At 39.0% G+C, this 19701-nt stretch overlaps 1 protein-coding gene across 1 annotated transcript in view; it reads left to right on the plus strand.

The window, feature by feature from the left end:
* Positions 1–2765: 2765 nt before the first annotated feature.
* Positions 2766–19701, plus strand: part of CERK (ceramide kinase) — a 36202-nt gene continuing 19266 nt past the window's right edge. Inside the window, exons 1-6 of the mRNA XM_054178476.1 lie at positions 2766–3019; positions 10448–10561; positions 11762–11884; positions 13746–13871; positions 14403–14466; positions 18523–18668. Coding sequence (XP_054034451.1) covers positions 2881–3019; positions 10448–10561; positions 11762–11884; positions 13746–13871; positions 14403–14466; positions 18523–18668 — 712 coding nt within the window. The 5' untranslated portion in view covers positions 2766–2880. The remainder of the gene's footprint in view (positions 3020–10447; positions 10562–11761; positions 11885–13745; positions 13872–14402; positions 14467–18522; positions 18669–19701) is intronic.

The following is a 19701-nucleotide window of genomic DNA, read 5'->3' on the forward strand; positions in this document are numbered from 1 at the left end:
ACTGAACAGTCTATCCTAATCTTTCTTATAGGACAAAATAAGATCTCATTGACACACTCTAAAAAGTCAATGTCTTTGGGCTGGAGGCCCCAGAGCTGGACACAGTACTCCAGGTGGGGTATTACAAAAGCAGGGTAGAGTGGGACAATTTTCTCCCTCTACTTGCTGTCTACCCTTCTTTTCTTGCAGCTCAGTCTATGGTTGTCTTTCTAGGCTGCAAATGCACATTGCCAGCTCATGGACAAATTTTATACACCAGTATTCCCAAGTTCTTCTTTGCAGGGCTGATCTCAATTCTTTCCTCATTCAGCCTGTGCTGATACTAGTGATTAGCCCTGACCCAAGAGCAGGACCTTACACTTGGCCTTACTGAACTTCAAGAGGTTTGCATGGCCCCACTCCTCCAGACTGTCAAGGTCTCTCTGGATAGCACCCCATTCCTCCAGAGTATCAACTGCACCACTTGGCAGTCTCAGGCTGCGCCAGGGGAGATTCAGGCTGGATGTTAGAAAAAAGTTCTATACAGAAAGAGTGATTGCACATTGGAATGGGCTGCCTGGGGAGGTGGTGGAGTCGCCATCACTGGAGGTTTTTAGGAGAAGACTTGACGGGGTACTTGGTGCTGTGGGTTAGTTGCTTGGGCGGTGTTGGATTGGTTGATGGGTTGGACGCGATGATCTTGAAGGTCTCTTCCAACCTGGTTTATTCTATGTATTCTATTCTATTCTTGATGTCATTTGAGGTGAATGACCTACTATAAATTCAGATATCGAGGAGAGTTGGCTTTAAAATGTACATTTTTTGCTAGACAGGTAGCAAATAGGTCACAAAGGTAAGCTTTGTAAGTTGCATTACCTTCCTGCATTCTTCCCATATGACATTGTGAATCATACTTGTTAGGGAATATATTATTTTTCCCAAATTAACTACAATTGCAACCCTTTCTGTGGCCTCTGTGTACCTGTGAATAATGTGGGGTGCTTTTACCACCTTGCCATTTCTCAGGGTGGAGCCCTGTGATCAGCCAACTTTAGCACCAAGATTTTAGGCTATAAATCCTGAAGTTTACTGGCTTTGCTGTATCTGCAGTTCTCTCCCCTCAGTAGTAATTGAAGAATCACATAATCAGCAGCAAAACAATAACTGACAAGTTTGGACTTTAGCCTAGCAAGACAGTCATCCTTTAGAAATTCATTCCCTGTTAAGAGACGACTGAAAAAAAGTACTCTGTTGGCTCAAATTTGACCTTCTGACCTAGGGTCAGAAGCACACATTGGTATTCAGGGGATGACCAGAGGGTGCCAAAGTGGCCCACACACAGCACTGGTAAGAATTTCCGCAAGACATTACTGTAGTAGCGTGGAGGATCCCAAATCATGGCTCAAAATGCTGCTAGTGGTGCTAGTACACCCTTGTAGGCTTCTACCAGACCAGAGAATATTTTATTAGTTCTGTGTTTTACCCTTGAAGGCTTTAGCCTTAGCTAATCTGAAAAGATTTGTCAAATTCATAAGAATAAATGGAAATAATCATAGGCAAGGGTGGTAAAAAGAATGAACTTTTTACTTCTTCAGCTAGCATAGATCACAGCATAGGAATATTAATTCAAGTGACTGCAGGCTGTAAAAGATTATATCTAATTTGCCCAGTGGAGAAATGATAAATAAGTACCCCTGTGCAATATTTTCAAGAATACAGCTTTATATTAGCGATCCATTAGCTCCTGGCGCGTGTCTGCAAGGGTCAACAGCGGCAGTCTCTGTTGCATCCTAAGTACCAGAAGCTGTGTGGGTTCCACACAGCTGTTCTGGCTTGCAAAAGTGGTTCCAAATAATGGAAATTACATGAGGTACATATGGTACAACCCAAACCAGAAAGAGTGTTCCTGGCCCAGGGATTTTATCATTCAAGTATAAAACATATGATAACAGATGACAGATAGCAAAATGCAAAGAATCCGTGAGATGCTAATGACTGCTCAGCCATGGATTTGGCAGACTAATGCTCACAACAGACTTTTGTAACAAACTTTAAGCCTCAATATAGAGAGATTCATGAGTGTTTGTGAAAGGATTTATGTCTGAGTGAGCCAGATGGAGCATCTCTGTATTGTGCTCATGAATAAGAGATGCACTGGGCTAGACCTAACTAAGATCAGACTGGTCACATCTCTCTCTCAACTCTGCAGGACATATTCAGCACCGGCAGGTTTGGGTTAGGGTCAGAGACAGAGCAACTGCCGCTGGCTCTGGCCTCTGTTTCGGGTAGGATGCTAACAGCTATAGTGAGAGATAAGGGGTACCATGGAAGAAAGACAGCAATGAATTCTGAGTTTAATTACAGTGAAATACTGTCAGCATCTTTGAGGCTTTTTTCATGGAAAAGAAGGCAAGGTTAGATCAGAGATTGGTGGTACTTGTGTTTGAGATACTACATTTTCACCATTGTGATAACGGAAGAGTTCGTCGCTACGGTGATGGATGCTTAGCCCTCCCTGAGAAGCATGCAAACTATCCGCACGCCTTACGGTGTAAGCACCGCGTTCTCTGCGCAGAGCCATGGCCGGGCCGCAGCCTCCGACGCCAGCGGAGCAAACACACAAAGAGCTACAACGGACAGCAGCCTCCGAGATTCTGCTGTCCCCTCTGGCCGGGTCGTGCCCCACGTCGCTGAGGCCGACGTCGTGCCGGGGAACCCTGGTCCCCACAAACCCCGCCTCGGCGGCGATGGCGTAGCGCTGACGCCGAGCTCCGCCCCGGGGACAGGCCGTGCAGTGGCGGGCGAGGGGGGCCGTTAGCTGCCCGGTTTGCCCCGTCGCGGCCGCCCGCTTCGCTGTGCCATGCGGTAGCTGGCTTCGGCGGGCCCGGGCTCTCGGCGGCCATGGAGCAGCTCCTGGGCGGCCGGCGGCCCCGGCTGGTTTCCACGTTGGGGCTGGGGCAACGCTCCTGGGAGGTCACCTTAGACGAGGAGCGGGGGCGGCTGGCCTGGCGCAACCCCCGCCCGCCGCGCCGTGGCGGCGGTGAGTGGAGTGTCGGGGCGGGCTGGGGCGGCCCGCTGGCCGTGAGCGCACCTGCCGCGACCTCGCGTCGCCGGGCTCCCCGGAGGGACCCGCCTCTCCTGGGCAGCGGAGGAAGGGCGTTCGCAGCGGCCCTGGCGGCGTGGGGAAAGGCGGCCCTGGGCGTGGACGGCCTGCAGCCGGTCCTGTCCCTGCTGGGGCACTGCGGGGGCCGGTCTCACGGTGGCGGCGTGCCGTTGTTGTCTGATCAGAGTACGCTGAGCGTTCAGTGGTCTGTCGGTGCCGAGTATTTCCTGTACTTGGAAGCCTTTTCGCTTTACAGAGGAAAGACAGCACCCGGTGTCACCCGGTGTTCGCTCCAGCAGTCGCTTCTGGGGTTCAGAGTCCGGTGGTGAAAGGCAGAAGGTGGTTTAAGCACAGGCGGGCCCAGGCTGAGCCGTAAGGGAGCGGGGAAGGTTAAGCCGGGTATTGTCGCCGCCGGAGAGCCGCCTGTACTGAGCATATCGGCCAGTTACTGAACCTTGAGAGCTTCGAGGCAAAGCTGAAAGCAACTCGCGATGAGTTGCAGACACTCCTGCGTGTGAGTGCAGCAAGTTCCCCTTGGTTCCGGTTAGGCAATTTAAGCATCTGGTTTTGAGAGTGTACCTCTGATAACAAAGGCAGGAAACCCGTCCCTGCAGGCGGGTGAGAGAATGCCCAGGTTTGTTTCACTGAACCCCCTTTTTCCTGGCCCAGTGAGTAGGTAACAGCATGTAGCTTGCCATGTTGCATGCAAATTAAAAATGGCAGGACAGAGTAGATTTACTGAACTTCGAGAGCAACTTTTAAACTTTGTTTTGGTTAAAAAACACTTCCGTACTGAGGCAGTGTTTCAGGCAATTTTTATTATTTTAAGCTCATTGCTTTCTAAAATTCTCTGTGGACATTTCCAAAGAAAGTTTTGCAAGTTACTGTTTTGGAAATATTTGATGTAGGCTAATAGTTTGAAATGGGTAACAAAGCAGTTTATTGTTTCCCCTTTTGTACAATTAGTATAGTGTCAGTTTACAAAAGTACAAGTGGGAGAGGTTTCTCCTGAAAATACGTGACAAGATTTCAGGATAACTTGTGAAAGCACCTTTACAGACATACATCAGGCATTCTGATACACTTCAAGTGGTGTTTTATCCGTCTTTGACCTTGGAGTTTTATATACTATTTGCTACCATTGTTAATGTAGTCCTATGAGCATTTTATATGAACATCTGAAAGTGTGTGGTGCCCTTCATTTCGCAGCATCTACTGTAGAGTCAAGAACTGCTGTCATCCTTATTTTAGAGTTTGGAGAAACTGAGACAGGGGGGAACTAATAATAGAAAGGTTGACTAGAAGTTTCTCTGACAAAGGTTTAAATGTCTCCAGTCTCAGGCAAGATTTTATAGTTAAATAGCTCTCTTTACCATGTACTATTCTTAAATCTTTTCCTGATTTTCTTATTGGCCTGGGAGTTTTTGAGAAAAAGGTGAGGGGAAAGGAGAAGGAAGTTTCAAAAGAATTGGAAGAATTTGATGTTTTAGTTTACATGACTGAGAATTGATCATGTTTTTAAAAACATCTCTTCTTAAGAACAGAGTTTGTTATCCTTCTGCTTTTACGGGAATAAGATTAGACATAATGTATTTTTTATCAGCAATAATGCTGAAACAGTATTTGAAAATTCCTCAGCTTACTTAAGATGTGCAACTAAATGAACTTAAAAGTTTGAAGATAGGGATATGAAAAATAACCTTTATGCTTTTCAAAATGAAACAAAGTGAGTCTAGAGAAAGGTGTCTGGATCTTTTAAAATACAGAGTTCCAAAGCCTTTTGAGACAATTATTCCCATTGGAAAAAGTAGCTCCTGCTTTGGAGAGAGTTCTGTTGAATTGTGTAGAAGCCTTAGAAAAGTTACCTGCTGGCTGTTCTGTAGGCTAGAGCAAGATCAATGGGACCTCTGATCTACTATGTGATGACTTCCCTTAGAGCATGCTGGAGTGTCACAAAATCACCATAGTACTCTTACTAGCATTCTAAAGTTTACAGCTCCTTACAGTTTCAAGTTTTTCTCAACTTCTTAAGTTGTAAACTTGCTTGACTTATTCCTGGTGGGCTGACCAGAGCATGAACCTGTCCTGAAGCATATTCCCGAGTGGATGTCAGAATGCTAAGAATGATGGAAGGAGTGTGAGACATGGTTGACCTGTCTCTTTTTGAAGCACTCTCTGAAGCAGTACCCTATTGGAGATACCTTAGGAGGCAAACCTGGTTGCTGGGGGTCGCTGCTGTCCTCTACCACAGCTATTTGCAAGATTTGGGAAAATAAGGTGGAATCGGATGAGAAAAAGGGAGGGGAGAAGAAGGAAAAAATTCCTCAGTGTTATAGAGGCACAAATATGGTTCATGTAGAGAGCAATACAATAATGGCGAACCTCCTTCTTGTAATACCTTGATTAATGAATGTGTTCCTTGTGCTTTAATGCCATCATAGTTTTATATTATTGGTGCCCTGTTGTCTTTAAGCTCTTCTAAGACCCGGGACAACTCATCGTGACAGTAACACGTGACGGTATATAAATAAACATTATAATATGAAAGATGGTTAGTTAGAAACCTATAATTTCAGAGGAGTTGCTTGACCAAGATTGGTATCTTTCTACCATTTATCCTTTGATTTCATGATTACTGTGTATTATGCCTATATACAGACTTAAATATGCAGTATGAAAGTTTTTGCTTAATAGGTAGTTATTACAGTGAAACAGTTGCCTTTAAACTGAAAAAACAACTCTGCGAGGGCTGCTTATTTTCTGAGTATTTATTACTGTGTTGGATTTAACTACAAAAGTAAAAATGGCTTGGTATTCAGGAACAGGAAACACCAGGCTTTGTGCTATTATCCAGGAAAATAGTTTTACAGAATATGGGGAGATTCCTATGTTTCCTCATCTTCGTAGAATGGTATTCCGTTTTTAATTTGTGGTGGTTTGTTTTTTTTTTTAGAACACATCCTGTTAAAATGCATTTTATGAAAAAAGAATATTAATTGAGGAGAATTATTTTTAATGCTATCATTGAGAAGATACCAGCATTCACAAAAACATAAAATGTTTCAGTCATGGTACGTTTTTGAAACCCTAAATCCTGTTTCTTTCCTACTGTTAGACAGTGTTTAACAGCTTCATATTTAGAAGTTCTGCAACATAATGAGGTTCCCATTCTTTGGTTGGTTAGACTTTTTGGAATTTAGAGGGAAAGTTTTATGTGAAATTTTTCATGTTTCTCTCTTACTTTAAGCTATGCTCCTGGGTTTTTTTTCCCTAGGTGTGCCTTCATAGTAAAATATTCTGAAGAACATTGTTTTCAACCTTGTAACAGTGCACCATGAAATTGAGTTGATTTGCAGAGCTTGGCAGATCAGTTGTTTTATTATTTCTTGATATTGATGACACCAGTTTTTCTCAAATAATACATGATATAGCTTTGTGTTTGAAATTTCCTAGCATATAATGTGTTGTACATCTATACTTAACAAGGATTTTAGAAATAACTGTCTGAAACTTTTATCATGGCTAGTAATAAGGGATTGCGAGCACAGAATGAAATTACATTTTTTCTGGCATTTTAATTGTAAGGTACAAGCATGAAGGCAGCAGTCAGAATAAGTACCAGACTGCTCACCTTCACTTGTGTGCACTCCCTTGGTGTGTCTTTTGCAGTCTTGTCCTCAAAACAACTCCTTGAGGAAACCTCAGTATTCTAAATATTCTTCAGTTTGATGAATAAACACAGTACCAAGATAGCAGAGGTGGACCTGTTTGGAAGCAACATCTGTCCAGCACCAGTAGTGTGCTGACACATCCTTATTCAGGTTCATATTTTGCCATTCACAATTGAGAATGGGCACAGGTAGAAATCTGAACCACTTTTTCTTGGAAGTAGTTCCACTGACTCAGTTGAACCAGTAGGATATAGGAAATAACAGCTTTAGAAATCATTGTTTTATTGCATCGTGTCTTCTGGAAGATACGTTCAAATATGCATGAGCACTACATTAAACAGTACATGCTTTTCCAGCATACACCTCCTTGGTTTGTTTTTTTTTTCCCTTAAGTTGAAGCAGTGTGTATTATTTCTCACTTTGTGATTAAAACATTAATAGCTGAGTTGAAAAGATTTGAGAATTAAAAAAAAATCAATCAATGGGAGAACATTCTATAGAATGACTTGAATATGCAAACTGATCCAAGTTCAAATTGCTTTGATTTGATGCAAGTTCAGGTATTTACTGTGAAATAGCCAGTGTGTGTCTGATCGTATTAGGAACAGATCTATTGTCTATTTGTTTACAAAGTACTTGAAGATTTACTTTAAAAAAAAAAGCCTATTTCCCTATACGTGGCTGTATATCATGAGGTAATGGCCTTCAGATGTTTCTGTGCCTCTTTCATAGTTTTTAATTAAATCATTTAGTCATGATGCCATTTCTTTCTTCCTCCTCTTTCAGGATGTGAATTCTCTGTAATTCTAGTCTGTATCCCTGTCTTTCATCTTTTCTTACTCTGGTCTGACTTTCTGTAGTGCATGATGAATATCAGAAAACGTTCTTGTTTTCTTAATTTTAGGCTAGGGCAAAGCTTAAACTTGGGACAGGATAATTCAATGTTCACGTGCTCTGTAACAATAAACTAATTTTCAAAGTGACTGAAAAAATACATTTTCTTAAAATCTGCACCCCAACCTTTTAATTGTTAATACTTTAAGTCACAAGAATATGCAAATTAATTAATCTGAATGCATCCAAGGGCCTGAGCTGAATTTTAAGAATTAAGCAAATGCTGAGATCAAGGGCAGTTCTATGCTTTTGCACATGTTTCTGTCATGTTCAGCTAACACATTTCTGAGGGAGGAATTTGGCCTGTAGGATATGTAGCTGGCAGTGGTGAAGGAACAAATCTTGATAGGCGTTCTGAGTGGGTAGGCTTATAAACTCAGGAAGTGTTCTGTAGGAGTGGCAGACAGTGATGGTGCACTAAAAAGCCTCACTTAACACACAACACATCTAACAACTGCTGGCTGCTGTTAGTGTGTTTGCCTTGTTTGGTTTGTTTGTCATAAGAAAAATGTACTTCAGGATTCCTGAACCTGAAGTTCAGTCTCTTGAATCTAGATGTGTATGTTGAAAAAGTCACAGTAGTTTGCTTGGAGGTTTGTATAGGAGCTGTTATGTGCTACTTGGTTGAGTGTATTACACTCAGAAAAATACAGTTCTTTGTTTGATGTCAATCAGTCTGTTGTTTGACAATATATTTTTTTCCCTCTTTAATGTTCATCTAGTAATACTCATGCAAGTATCAATTTCTTTTTGTTAATATGGCAATAAGATTTTCCATGTTTTGGGAGAAACTCAAAAAGGTAAAGGAAAGACATTACTCATGCTACTTAATAATAGGGTAAATGCTACAAAAGTAGGAGTGTAGTCTCATACGTGTACATATTTGAACCTTGTCAAACTCTCAAAAGAGGGCGGCTTTGGTGATTAAATGGCTGATGATGTCATTGTGTTTATAGAAGGGCTGCTTGTGTTGAAGGTCTCTGATTTCTTTGCATTGGAAACTTTTCCCTTCTGGGGAAGAGGAAGGAGAGGAGGACTAAGTAGTAGATTTGCTTTCTGATAAAACAATATACTACATTAACACTAACTCAAATAGTGATAGTCTACTTGGAGAAATTCTTGAGCTCTGTTCAAATGCAAATACCACTGCATTCAGGTTTTTTGTTACTTAGCACAGTTGCTACAGCTTATTAAATGCTTGTATTTGAGACAGTTTTGCATCTTTCTGCCCATCTGCAATTACTGTATTAGTGTGTAGTTTTTACTGCACACTATTTAATGAAGTATACCATCAGGGCAGTGGAATTGCTTGATGATGGTACAGCGTCAAGTAGTACTAAGGGCCACAGTTAACATAGGTTGTATTCAGAGATCAGAAACTTCTCACACCTTTGCCAAATCCAAAGATTTAGAGAGTGGGTTCACTGTGCTTTGCTTTTGTTCCTTTTTGTTTTGAGGATATGTTTTTGTTGTTTGGTTGTTTATTTTTAATGTGGCTTAAGATCAAAAAATGCACATATTTAGCTAAAACATCTACTCTTTGCTTTTTTGCCACGTCTTTGAAGACAATTACTGGAAAAGCAGAACTTTCAGGGTGAATATATCTGAAGAATTAGGAGAGCTCAGAAGTGGTTTCAAGACCTGAAGTTGTTAACATAACCTGAATGTTTGGAAGACCAATTCACTTCTATTATCAAATATGGGATACTTGATACACATACAGATATGTATGATACCTATATTCAAGTAGCACACGCCTTGTGAGAAGCAGCTGAAGGAGCTGGGGCTGTTTAGCCTGGAGAAGAGGAGGCTCAGGGGAGACCTTATTGCACTCTATAACTACCTGAAAGGTGGTTGTAGCCACGTGGGGGTTGGTCTCTTCTTGCAGGCAACCTGTGACAGAATGAGGACACAGTCTCAAGCTCTGCCAGTGGAAGTTTAGGCTGGATGTTAGGAAGAAATTCATCACAGGGTGATTGGCCATTGGAGTGGGCTGCCTGGGGAGGTGGTGGAGTCACCATCCCTGGAAGTGTTTTTAAAAAGACTGGATGAGGCACTTAGTGCTATGGTTTAGTCGATGAGATGGTGTTAAGTAATAGGTTGGACTTGATGATCTTGGAGGTCTTTTCCAACCTAGTTAATTCTATGATTCTGTGAAGTATTTTTAGTGAGTTCATCTCTGCATTTGGATCATTGTAAAGACATTCTGTGACTACTATAAGCTAAAACTTGTTTTATAAATAGTTAAAATATTTGAACAAAGCCAGAAAGGGAAATACATGTATTACAGTACATGAACATAACATCTAGAATTTGCTTCTTGGGAGATACAGAAGTTTAAAAGCTTAGGGGACTTAAAATTTAGAAGTTCACATGAATGTCCTTCTTTCATAAGCCATCTACTTGAGAATAACAATTAGCCTCTGTAGTCTCTGCACTAGATTTAGTTGCACATTCTTTGAAATAGCTTGTATTATTCACTGTTGAGAATCTGGACTAGAGGTCACTGAAGGGCCAGTGTCATTACTCAGAAGTAAATGTTGCTGGATTTTGGATTCGTGTAAGAACGTTTTTATACTTCGAATATGTAATTTTCTGAGAAATGTTAGCAATTGTAAATATTTGAGGTAGTTTGTGCTTTGAAGGCAAAACAAAAATGAAAGTATTCAGCAAATTTCTACTTATGGTCTTGTGCTTACTGAGCAGCTACTCTAATTGTATGCCTGTATTATTATACATAGAAATACTAATTCTGATCCTGTTTGAAAGTGTTCATTTATATGATCTTGTCTTTGCACAGAGAACCGTATTTTACCAATCTCTGAGATCATTGCTGTAGAAGAAACTGAACTTAACAAGAAACAGCGCAATATTGGCAAATGGCAAAAAATGGCAAAGCCACATGCTTTCACAGGTAAGGCTAGTACAGTCTGAGGATGCTTTTGCTAATTGCTTTGTTGGAGGTACTTTAGGGCAGACAAAGGAACCTTCTTTAACAAAAATAATATTCTTAAAAAAAAAACCAAGGGAAAAAACCACACAAATGAAACAAAACTCCCCTACAACTAACCAAAAATCTCCCCAACAAACCAAAGCTACAGAAAAACACCCTCACTCCCTCCCCGCCTCCCTAAAAACCAAACCAGTAATCAAAAAACCCCAAACTAAACAAACAGAAGAAACTTAAAATAACCCAAACAACTAACCCCAAAACACAGCAACAAAAAGACACAACACAAAACCAAACAAATCCACCAAAAATCTGCCACTTTACATTTAAAGATCCTTATTTTGAAAAATAAACCCCTTCCTTTAAGAACACATCATCGTTTTAGTTATGTAATGAAGTCTTAATGTCTTCTGTTTCTCCTTCCAAATGACTCTGCAGCAGGACACTTGCTTTCTGCTAGAAAACGAAAAGAGAGGCTGGAAAATTGTGTCCTAAATGTTTGGGGGTTTGAAGTTATCCCTAATCATCATAATATGTATATGTCAAGGTTCTTTGTATTATTGGCTGCGTTTTTAAAGTGTCAGAAGTTTCTGTTTGTTTTGGGGAAAGTGGAGACTTACGTCAGAATTATATGTCGTGGAGTGCTTTTTCACATTTAGTCCTTCAACAATGATTGGTGATGCTGTAGGTAGAGAAAGGTAAGAATGCTTTTTGCCTCACCAGTCTAGCTGTTAATAAACAAGAAAACTCTACATTAAATTTTATGAAATTTAATCCACATTGCAGATTACGTGGGAGCTGATGCAAGAGTTTGGCATATCCTTTTAAGCTTACAGCTTTTTATATTATGCAGACATTGCAGACTTAAATACAAATAATATATAAGTACAGTAAACTTCTGTATGACTTTAATCACTTTATGCAAAATCAATTATATGTGGTTTAAAAAGAAGTTATGTTTATCTGCTGGAAGATAATATCCTAGAGCAAGTATTTTCATTTATGTTTTCATTTTGAGTTTTTACAAGTGTCCTGTTGACACTTTGAGTGCTTCATTTACAGAAATGTGTAGTGGCTGTTAATTACCACTTTTCCCCAAAGGTGGTTATATCACAGAACTGTCTCATGCCTCTGTTTGCTTGGTTTTTGTTTTTGTTTTAATAGTTTATTATGTGAAAAAAGCCCGAAATCACCGCTGGCGGTGCAGTGATGTGACATTTTGGTGTGCTGATGAGCACTTGTGTAATCAGTGGATACAGGTGCTGAAAGAATTACTTGAAATGCAGAGTAAGTTTGACTAAACTACTAACATTTGCAGCATTGTTTTGCAGCCTTGTATATCAGTTTATATTTTGATATATCTGCTTTTTTGAACTCTTAAGAGCAGCTTAGGCTCAAAAGCTGAGGGCACTGAGAGTTACTTCTTAATACGTTCTTCACTATTTTTTGTATCTCACATATTCACTAACTTGTATTGAGTGTTTTAGTCTACTCAGGACTGTAGGTGTTTTATAATTTTGCCAAGACTTAGGTTATTTTCACAACATAGGAACACATTAGAAGTTTAGCAGAGGCTATAAATGACTAGCTTTGGGGAAAGGAAAGGGCAGATGCAAGCTCAGAGATTTGAGGTACTCTAGACATCTGCAGACAGGATGTAGCAATTGTGAGGTCTATGGGTGGCTTTTTGTGTGTATGTTTCACCTTTCCATTCTCTCTCATCTACAATGTGTTTACACAGTAAGCATTCCTATTGATGATTTCCCATTAATAATTTTCTCTTGGACATTTTACTTCTTGGAAGTCTAAAAGTAATTTCGCAGAAGTTATTCTTGAAAGAGATACCTTGGTAGATGTCAGGGCATGGCAGAAGCATAATAACTTTGTGACAGAAGTGGGGGTTAGGGACAACCATAGCAGGTGCAGTCCCACTGAATCTGAGCAGAGTGGGCAGAGCAGGGATGAGGATAGCAGCAGGTCCCATTTACAACGCAGAAGACTTAAAGTAATCAGGTCCATCCAGGGAGGCCTGACAGGAGCAGTGGGAGATGTAGCTGGGGGCTAGACTGGGGATAATCTACCTACAGTGTAAGGCTGATACCCATCTGAGATACAGAGCTGGGGAAAAGACTTGATACAAATACACTGTTATGTGACTCAAGCAAGTACTTAAGGCTTACAAAATCAAAAAGTGTACGTAACAAAAATGTTTTTCTGAACAGCCACTGGAAGCATGCACCTTACTAATGGTTTGATTTTGTAAATACTACAGGAGGTATCTGGCTTCCAATAAAATATTTTTTTTAAATGAGATTTGTGCATCCATTCAGGACACCTGTGAGAGATGTGGCCTGATTCATCATCTCTGTTTGAATGCAGATGTTCATTGTGCTGGCAACAAGCTATTTCAGAAAAAGTAACAGGTTCTTGGAGAGGGTGATTGGTGCTTTGAATATGTGGCATCTTTAAACTTTTCAAGCACTCTGTCTTGAGTGGATTGATTATCTACTTGCTTATCTACTAACTGTTTTTATTCTTTGCTTTTAAAATAATAATTTAGAATGCCAAGGTGTTTTTTGAGGAGAATGTGTTACGCTATAGGGCAGGTGCTTGCTGTGCTGCATGTAGTTTTGCCAGGTATTCTTGCTGTGTCTTTATCCTAGAAAGGAAATAAATTTTTAAGAGTTACTAAGGCAAGGACATTGTTTGAATAAATGAATGTAATAGTATTTCTATGCTTATTTCACTCAGAAGTGCCTTTCCTCTTGCTGAACTTGGTTTGTCTTTTGTCTTGTATGCCGGTGATACTAATGTAATTTAGTGGTAAGGTACTGCAAGAATAATACACATAAGAGTGTGAGGCATGGAGTTGGATGAAATGATTCTAAATTTTACCTGCTGCCAGATTCTTCAATACTGTCAGTACCCTCAGTTATAATAAAGTTCCTATTATATCTCAATATAAAGAGGATCAATGAAGCAGGTTTTTATAGCACTGAGAAAGAGTTACAGATGCAGTTACAAGTTAATATAGAGTTTTAAAAGGCTTATATGCTGTGTTTGCTTTGTTTACAGATCTGTTTTTGTATAGCTTGTTGAATTCTTGCTTTGTGTGCAAAGAACACTGTAGTATTTTTCTTTACTCCAGAGTCTAGACCAAAGCAATTGCTGGTGTATATTAATCCATATGGAGGAAAACGACAAGGGAAGAGAATTTATGAACAGAAAGTTGCTCCACTCTTCAGTCTGGCTTCTATCTCCACTGATGTTGTTAGTGAGTAATGAATATTTTAATTTCTTAATAAACACAGTATAAACTCCTTAAAATATCTTTGAGTAGCTTTCAGTTCTTTCTGTTACTTACTTTTTCTTACTAGGGAAATGAAACTAAGAGAGGGAATGTTTTCCAATTAAAGCATGGGTAGCCAGTTAAATGGAGACCTCGTATTGATTTCTGTGTACTAAACTACAATTTTTGGTACTGTCAAGCTGTTTTATCTTTTAATTCATGAGCTACTGTATTTTGGTTTTCAGTTTTACTGTTAAAAACAATTGCTCACACATTTTTTTCTAGTGAAATATTTTTCTGTATGTACTCCATTGCATGTCTCTCTTGATTTTTTTCATTAGCATTAAATATCTTAAAACACATTTTATGGGCTTTTTTTTTGTGTGTGTGGCCACACAGGTAGTAGAAAAATGGTTATTTGTGAATTAGTAACAACATTTTATAATTCTGTACCATGTACCCTTTTTAAATAGTAATTTTATAGTAGTAACTTTTAATATATTTATTTCTTCATAGTAACTGAACATGCTAACCATGCTAAGGACAATTTATTTGAAGTTAATATTAATAAATATGATGGGTAAGTAATTTCATTTGTCTTTTTTTTTTTCTTCTCTAGCTGGTATGTTCTGTAGTCTGTCTATTCCTGTCTCTAGTTTAAAATAGTAGCCTTCTTTGCTGATACGTTTATTGCAACAGCTGAAAAGTTCTGGGTCATACTCCTTTACATGGTGTGGTGGTTTGAGCCTTAAGTGGGATTTAAGAGCTCAGGTGGAGGGCAAGGCTGAGAATCTCTCTCCTGCTCCCCCCTCCTCTCTCCCGATCAAGAGAAAAAGAAAGGGAAGGAGCAAACCTACTGAGAAATAATTTGGAGTCAGTTTGGAAGTAGAGAGGTAAAATATTTTCTTTAAACAATACATATATATATATATATATATATAAATACAATAACAGGAAGGGTTCACAAGGGTAAGGAAAAAGGATGGATGAGGAGAATATGTATACAAAACCAGTCCTTTGAAGAGGCTTGGATGTAGCAGGGAAGAGAAGGACCAGGCCTGAGCATATGACAGGGAAGCCAGAAGCCAGTAGCAGTCCTGTCATCCAGGCAAGGCAGAAACCCAAAGAGCAAATGTCTGCAGTGTCTTCCTTTTTATAGGCTTGCTGAACAGGGTGGGGGAGTGGAACAGACTACCTCAGTTTCCCAGGGGGAAAACCCCCTCCAGGGAGGGCAAAGCTCTCACAAGCCCTCCTCCCCCTGCTTTCAGGATGGGCATAACCCATCACACATGGGAGATCCACATTTAGGAGTATCAAAGGGACACCAAACAGTTTCACTAAACCTATTCAAATCTATATATTCAAGGGTAGTATAACAATGTTTACATGAGATTTGTGTTCAGAAGATGAATGTATGTTTAATTCTGCTCATTCAGAAGTTCAGCATTCTGTGGTAGCTCAAAAACTACCCAGAAATGTTTTGTTAGTATAGGTTATCTTGCCATACGAGTCAAGAACATTGTACCTACCACTAGCATTCAGCCTGTATATGAAAACCATGAACTGTTTAGAAATGTTTCATATAGTTCTTCCTGCTGTGTAGGAGGACTGTTCAAATAATGGCTACATCATGTGGCTTGCTTTGTTTGTTCTTTAGTGGTATTACTGTTACTAAATCTATTGTAGAGCAGAGTATGTTAATAAGCTAGTGATTCTGTTTTCTGGTTCATAACATGAAACAAGTTACATGACTGGAAAATAATGAGAATCTGTGCAGAACCTATGCAGTTAAACTCTCACAACTAGAGTATTTTAAAATAGTGTCACCTTGTGCTTGTTGACCAGTATATTTGAACTAGTAAGTTGCAAAAATGAAGCATTTCAGATGTTTTTCAGAGTAGTTTTGCCAGGAGAGTTTGTATAAATTGACTGAGAGCATGATATTGACAAATTGTGGTAGTAAGGAACTATATTCATAGTTTGAGTTCATAGGCTTCACGTGACTGGAAATGAGTTGGCTTTAAATAAGTAATTGTGACTATAGTAGGATCCTATGAAAACCTAGTTAGTTAAGATCTTTTCTTCTCATTTGATTTTTGAACTAGATAGTGTTGGCAGTTGGTGAAATTCCAGTACAGAGGAGAAAATGGAAGCAAGTTTTTATGACAAGTAGCTGTGACCAATTGTACTGGTATCTGAAGTGATTATGGCAGATCTAAACAGTCTCTAATTTTATTTTATTTTTGCTTTGGTATTTTTTGTTGGTTTTTTTTTTAAGTGTGTTTCTGTGATGAACAGTGATGTTAGGAAGGAGTTCTTTTAGTAATACTGCTTTTTAAATAACAGATTAGTAGTGATAGGGGAAGGTTTTAAAAATGGTTGAGTTGCGTAAGTGTTTGTGTTTTGTGAAGTTTGACTGTTTTCACATAAAGGAAAAGCTTCTTTGCATTCCTACATCTAATTGCTGTTCATCTGTGCTCTTAGATTGGTACTGATAAGTGGCTTCCCTTCATTCAGTGTTGAGTTTCTTCACTTAATCTCCAGATTCTCTGTTTGGCAGTCATACCTGTAATTTTGGAACTAGATGGAGGATTCTTAAGGATAATGCTGCTTTCCAAGTGTATTTACCTCAAACAGCTTGTTTAATCCTCTTGCATGTGTTTCCTGTTTGTTCTTCCTATTTCCCCTTAAGAATTTCTTAAAGCAATAGAACAACTTATTTTTAAAGAGAATTATGTAGTATGTTCATTCAGTTAGAATATAGCAGGTGTCTGTACATCATTGTCAGAACAACTAGAGCATGCTGTAATACTGTGCAGGTAATTACCATGTTTAGAATAAGTCTGACATGGCTGAATTGCTGTGCTTCTCTGCTCAGATGCCTGTTGCACAAGTCCAAAAAGTATTTCAGATTGTTAGTTTCCCTGGTTCTTGAATTAGTTCACAGATTGCTTCATGTCAGAAAGGACCATAGTTATTTTAAAACTCATTTGTCTTGTGGGCTTGCTTCTTCTGAAGTCTTTTAGCGTTTGTAGTTTGTTACCCTCTAAAAAGTGAAATACTAGTCCATTAACAAAATAAACCCAAAACATAAGAATCTCTCCAAGGTCTTACACAGTAGTTCTTCAGTAGGAGTCTTCATATATGTGGCTTCCACACTGGTCATCTGATGTTTGCAATGAATGTAGTCATGCTGATTATTGTATACCTGAACTTCTATATCTGTTAATATTAACCTTGCTAGGTACAGACGTTCATGTCATTGTCACGTCTGAGCCTGGATGCAGTATTTGTTATAAATAGAACACTACTAAGACAATGTTGACCTTGCATTTACATGGAAATTTTTGTCCACTTAATCTGTTTCTTAAAGTCTGTAGAGAAATCCAAAACAGGTTAAAGAGGAATGATGTAGTTAAGCTATGAGAAGAGAAATTAATCATAAAAATGAAAATCAAACATTCTTTTCTCCCTTCTTTCCCAGTCACTTTGGTCTTGACCTAGAGATGGACAGTGTACCTTTTTAAGACTGTCCTCTCCATTCACGAAGAAATGGCTGGGTTTTTCCAAGTTTTGCTTCTGTTGAAAATAGAATGAGTAAATGTAGATCATCATTACTTGAGAATTAAATTAATTTGTCCTATGAAATAAGTGCTCATTCTGCAATATCTTTTGCTGACTATGTGGAAGAGTAAGTATTAGTTTACGCAATGGAAATTACTGCTATAGGTAGCAGTAAACATTCCTTAACATGTATGCTGGAGTCCACATGCATAACTTTGGGTTTGTGAAGTGTTCGTTTCAAGTGTATTTGAATTATGTCTTTCAGTTAAATAATGCTTATGCTTTTAGAGTGCTGAGTCTGCATTGGATTATTGTGCATGAAATGTATACTGCTGTAAATCAGTCTTTTACTTCCTAATATTTGCTTGGCTGTGGACTGTCTGCTTTAACAAATTGAGGGTTTATGTAGCTGCTGTACCAGCTCTGACCTGAATTAAGTGTGCAAATCAGAGTTTTGCATCTGGTAACATTAGAACCCTGCATTTCCTTATGAATGGTTTTGCAGATACACATAACTTCTATTGGTTTGGGCTCAGCATGTTCAAAATAGCATTCAAGCATGCACTTCTCTGTTACTGGCTTTCATATGATATATATCCCTTTTAAATTAAGGGTGTAAAATACACTTCTGCCTGAAGTCACAAGTATTAACTTACTTTTCCCTTTTTAATAAATGTACCCTGTTTCTATTTTGTTTACTTAGAAAGCTGTATATAAAGCCTTGTTCAGTGTTTTCCTTGTGAATTTCAGTGTTTTCCAGTGAATTTCCACTGATGCTTGTCTGTCCACACACAGCAGTATAGTATAAACATGGGGTTTTTAGGTTTCATTTCAACATTTTTTTTCCTGATGTTAGAGACATGTCTAGGTGCGTTTGCAGTTGTGTAGCTTGAATTCATTTTTTTTCTGTTTTCCATTTATTTCCAAGTTGACTGTGTGCTACTACATTTTTAAAATGGAGGAGGAGAATAGAACAACTGTTTTGAATGTGCCCAGTGCATGCCCTAAGTAGAACACTTGCCGTGTTGTTTATTGACTGTTAGTGTGCATTCTAATTTGTGTTTCCTGGCAGTGTTGTTTGTGTTGGTGGGGACGGCATGTTCAGTGAAGTGATGCATGGTCTCATTGGAAGAATGCAGAAGGACTCTGGCATAGACCAAAATAATCCCAAAGCACCGTTAGTCCAGTGCAATATAAGGATTGGCATAATTCCTGCTGGTAAGAAAGGGTTAACTTTCAGTTTATTTTAATTTTTTTTTTTATTCATAATTTCATGAGTTTAGGCCTAAGTGTAAAAGATACCTAGCTAAAGCTGTTTATATGCCGGTATAATTATTGATCACGTGCAGTTTTATTTGTGAAGACTACTTTGTGAAAGAAATGCAGTCTTAATGTGCAATTTTAGAATTTCATTACTGCTAGTATTTTTTTTCTGTTTGGTTGGTGGTGTGTTTTTTTGTTTGTTTGTTTGTTTGTTTTGTGGCTTAGTTTGTGTTAATGCAAGATTTGATGTTGGCAATTATAACTGCCCATCTGGACACATCTGTGAGTGAAATTTACTGAACAGAGATTTACCTTTTCCAGTTCCAGTGCTCCTTTTCCATATTCTCCACAAGCTTAGTTAAAATGAGAGCCTCCCACTGGTCTGGCAAGCTCTAAACATGCTAAAATCTCTTCTCTTGGGTTTTGGTTTTTTTTTTTCGGTTGGTTGGTTTTAACTCTTTTTCTCTCTTCATTTCTCATCACAGAAATCATAAGGCAACTACAGCTGAGGAACAGTCCTCAGGTACCAGGCCAAACTGCAGTTTCTGCCCCTTTTTAGGAGGTGTTATACCTTCATAGTTCTCAATGCTAGCCACTTTTTCAGGCAATCCCGACTACTGTCATGGAGATGCATTCCAGTTTTGATGCTAAACTTTTTTAATGACCACAGACTTTCTGTGTCAATCTTGCTGTGAAATTAGGTATTACAGGTATTATCTCACCCTGTCCAGCTGGTCTGCAAGTTTCCTTCAAAAGTGAATTTAGAGATTACTCTCTTCCAGGACTGAATTCAGTGTTGCAACTCTTCATTGGCATCTGCAGTTTTGAGGACTCTGTGGAAAGACAAACAGTTCAGTTCCTTTATGTGCTATTCTCTTTTTCTTGTCAGATGCTTTGAGATTTTAATTCAAGAAATTGGAATATGAAATAAACATGAGCTTTTAACTAGAACTAAAACACAGACTTTATGAGAAAATTTAGCACAGGT

This window comes from Dryobates pubescens, chromosome Z (assembly GCF_014839835.1).
Source record: "Dryobates pubescens isolate bDryPub1 chromosome Z, bDryPub1.pri, whole genome shotgun sequence".
In the NCBI taxonomy this organism is placed as follows: Eukaryota; Metazoa; Chordata; class Aves; order Piciformes; family Picidae; genus Dryobates; species Dryobates pubescens.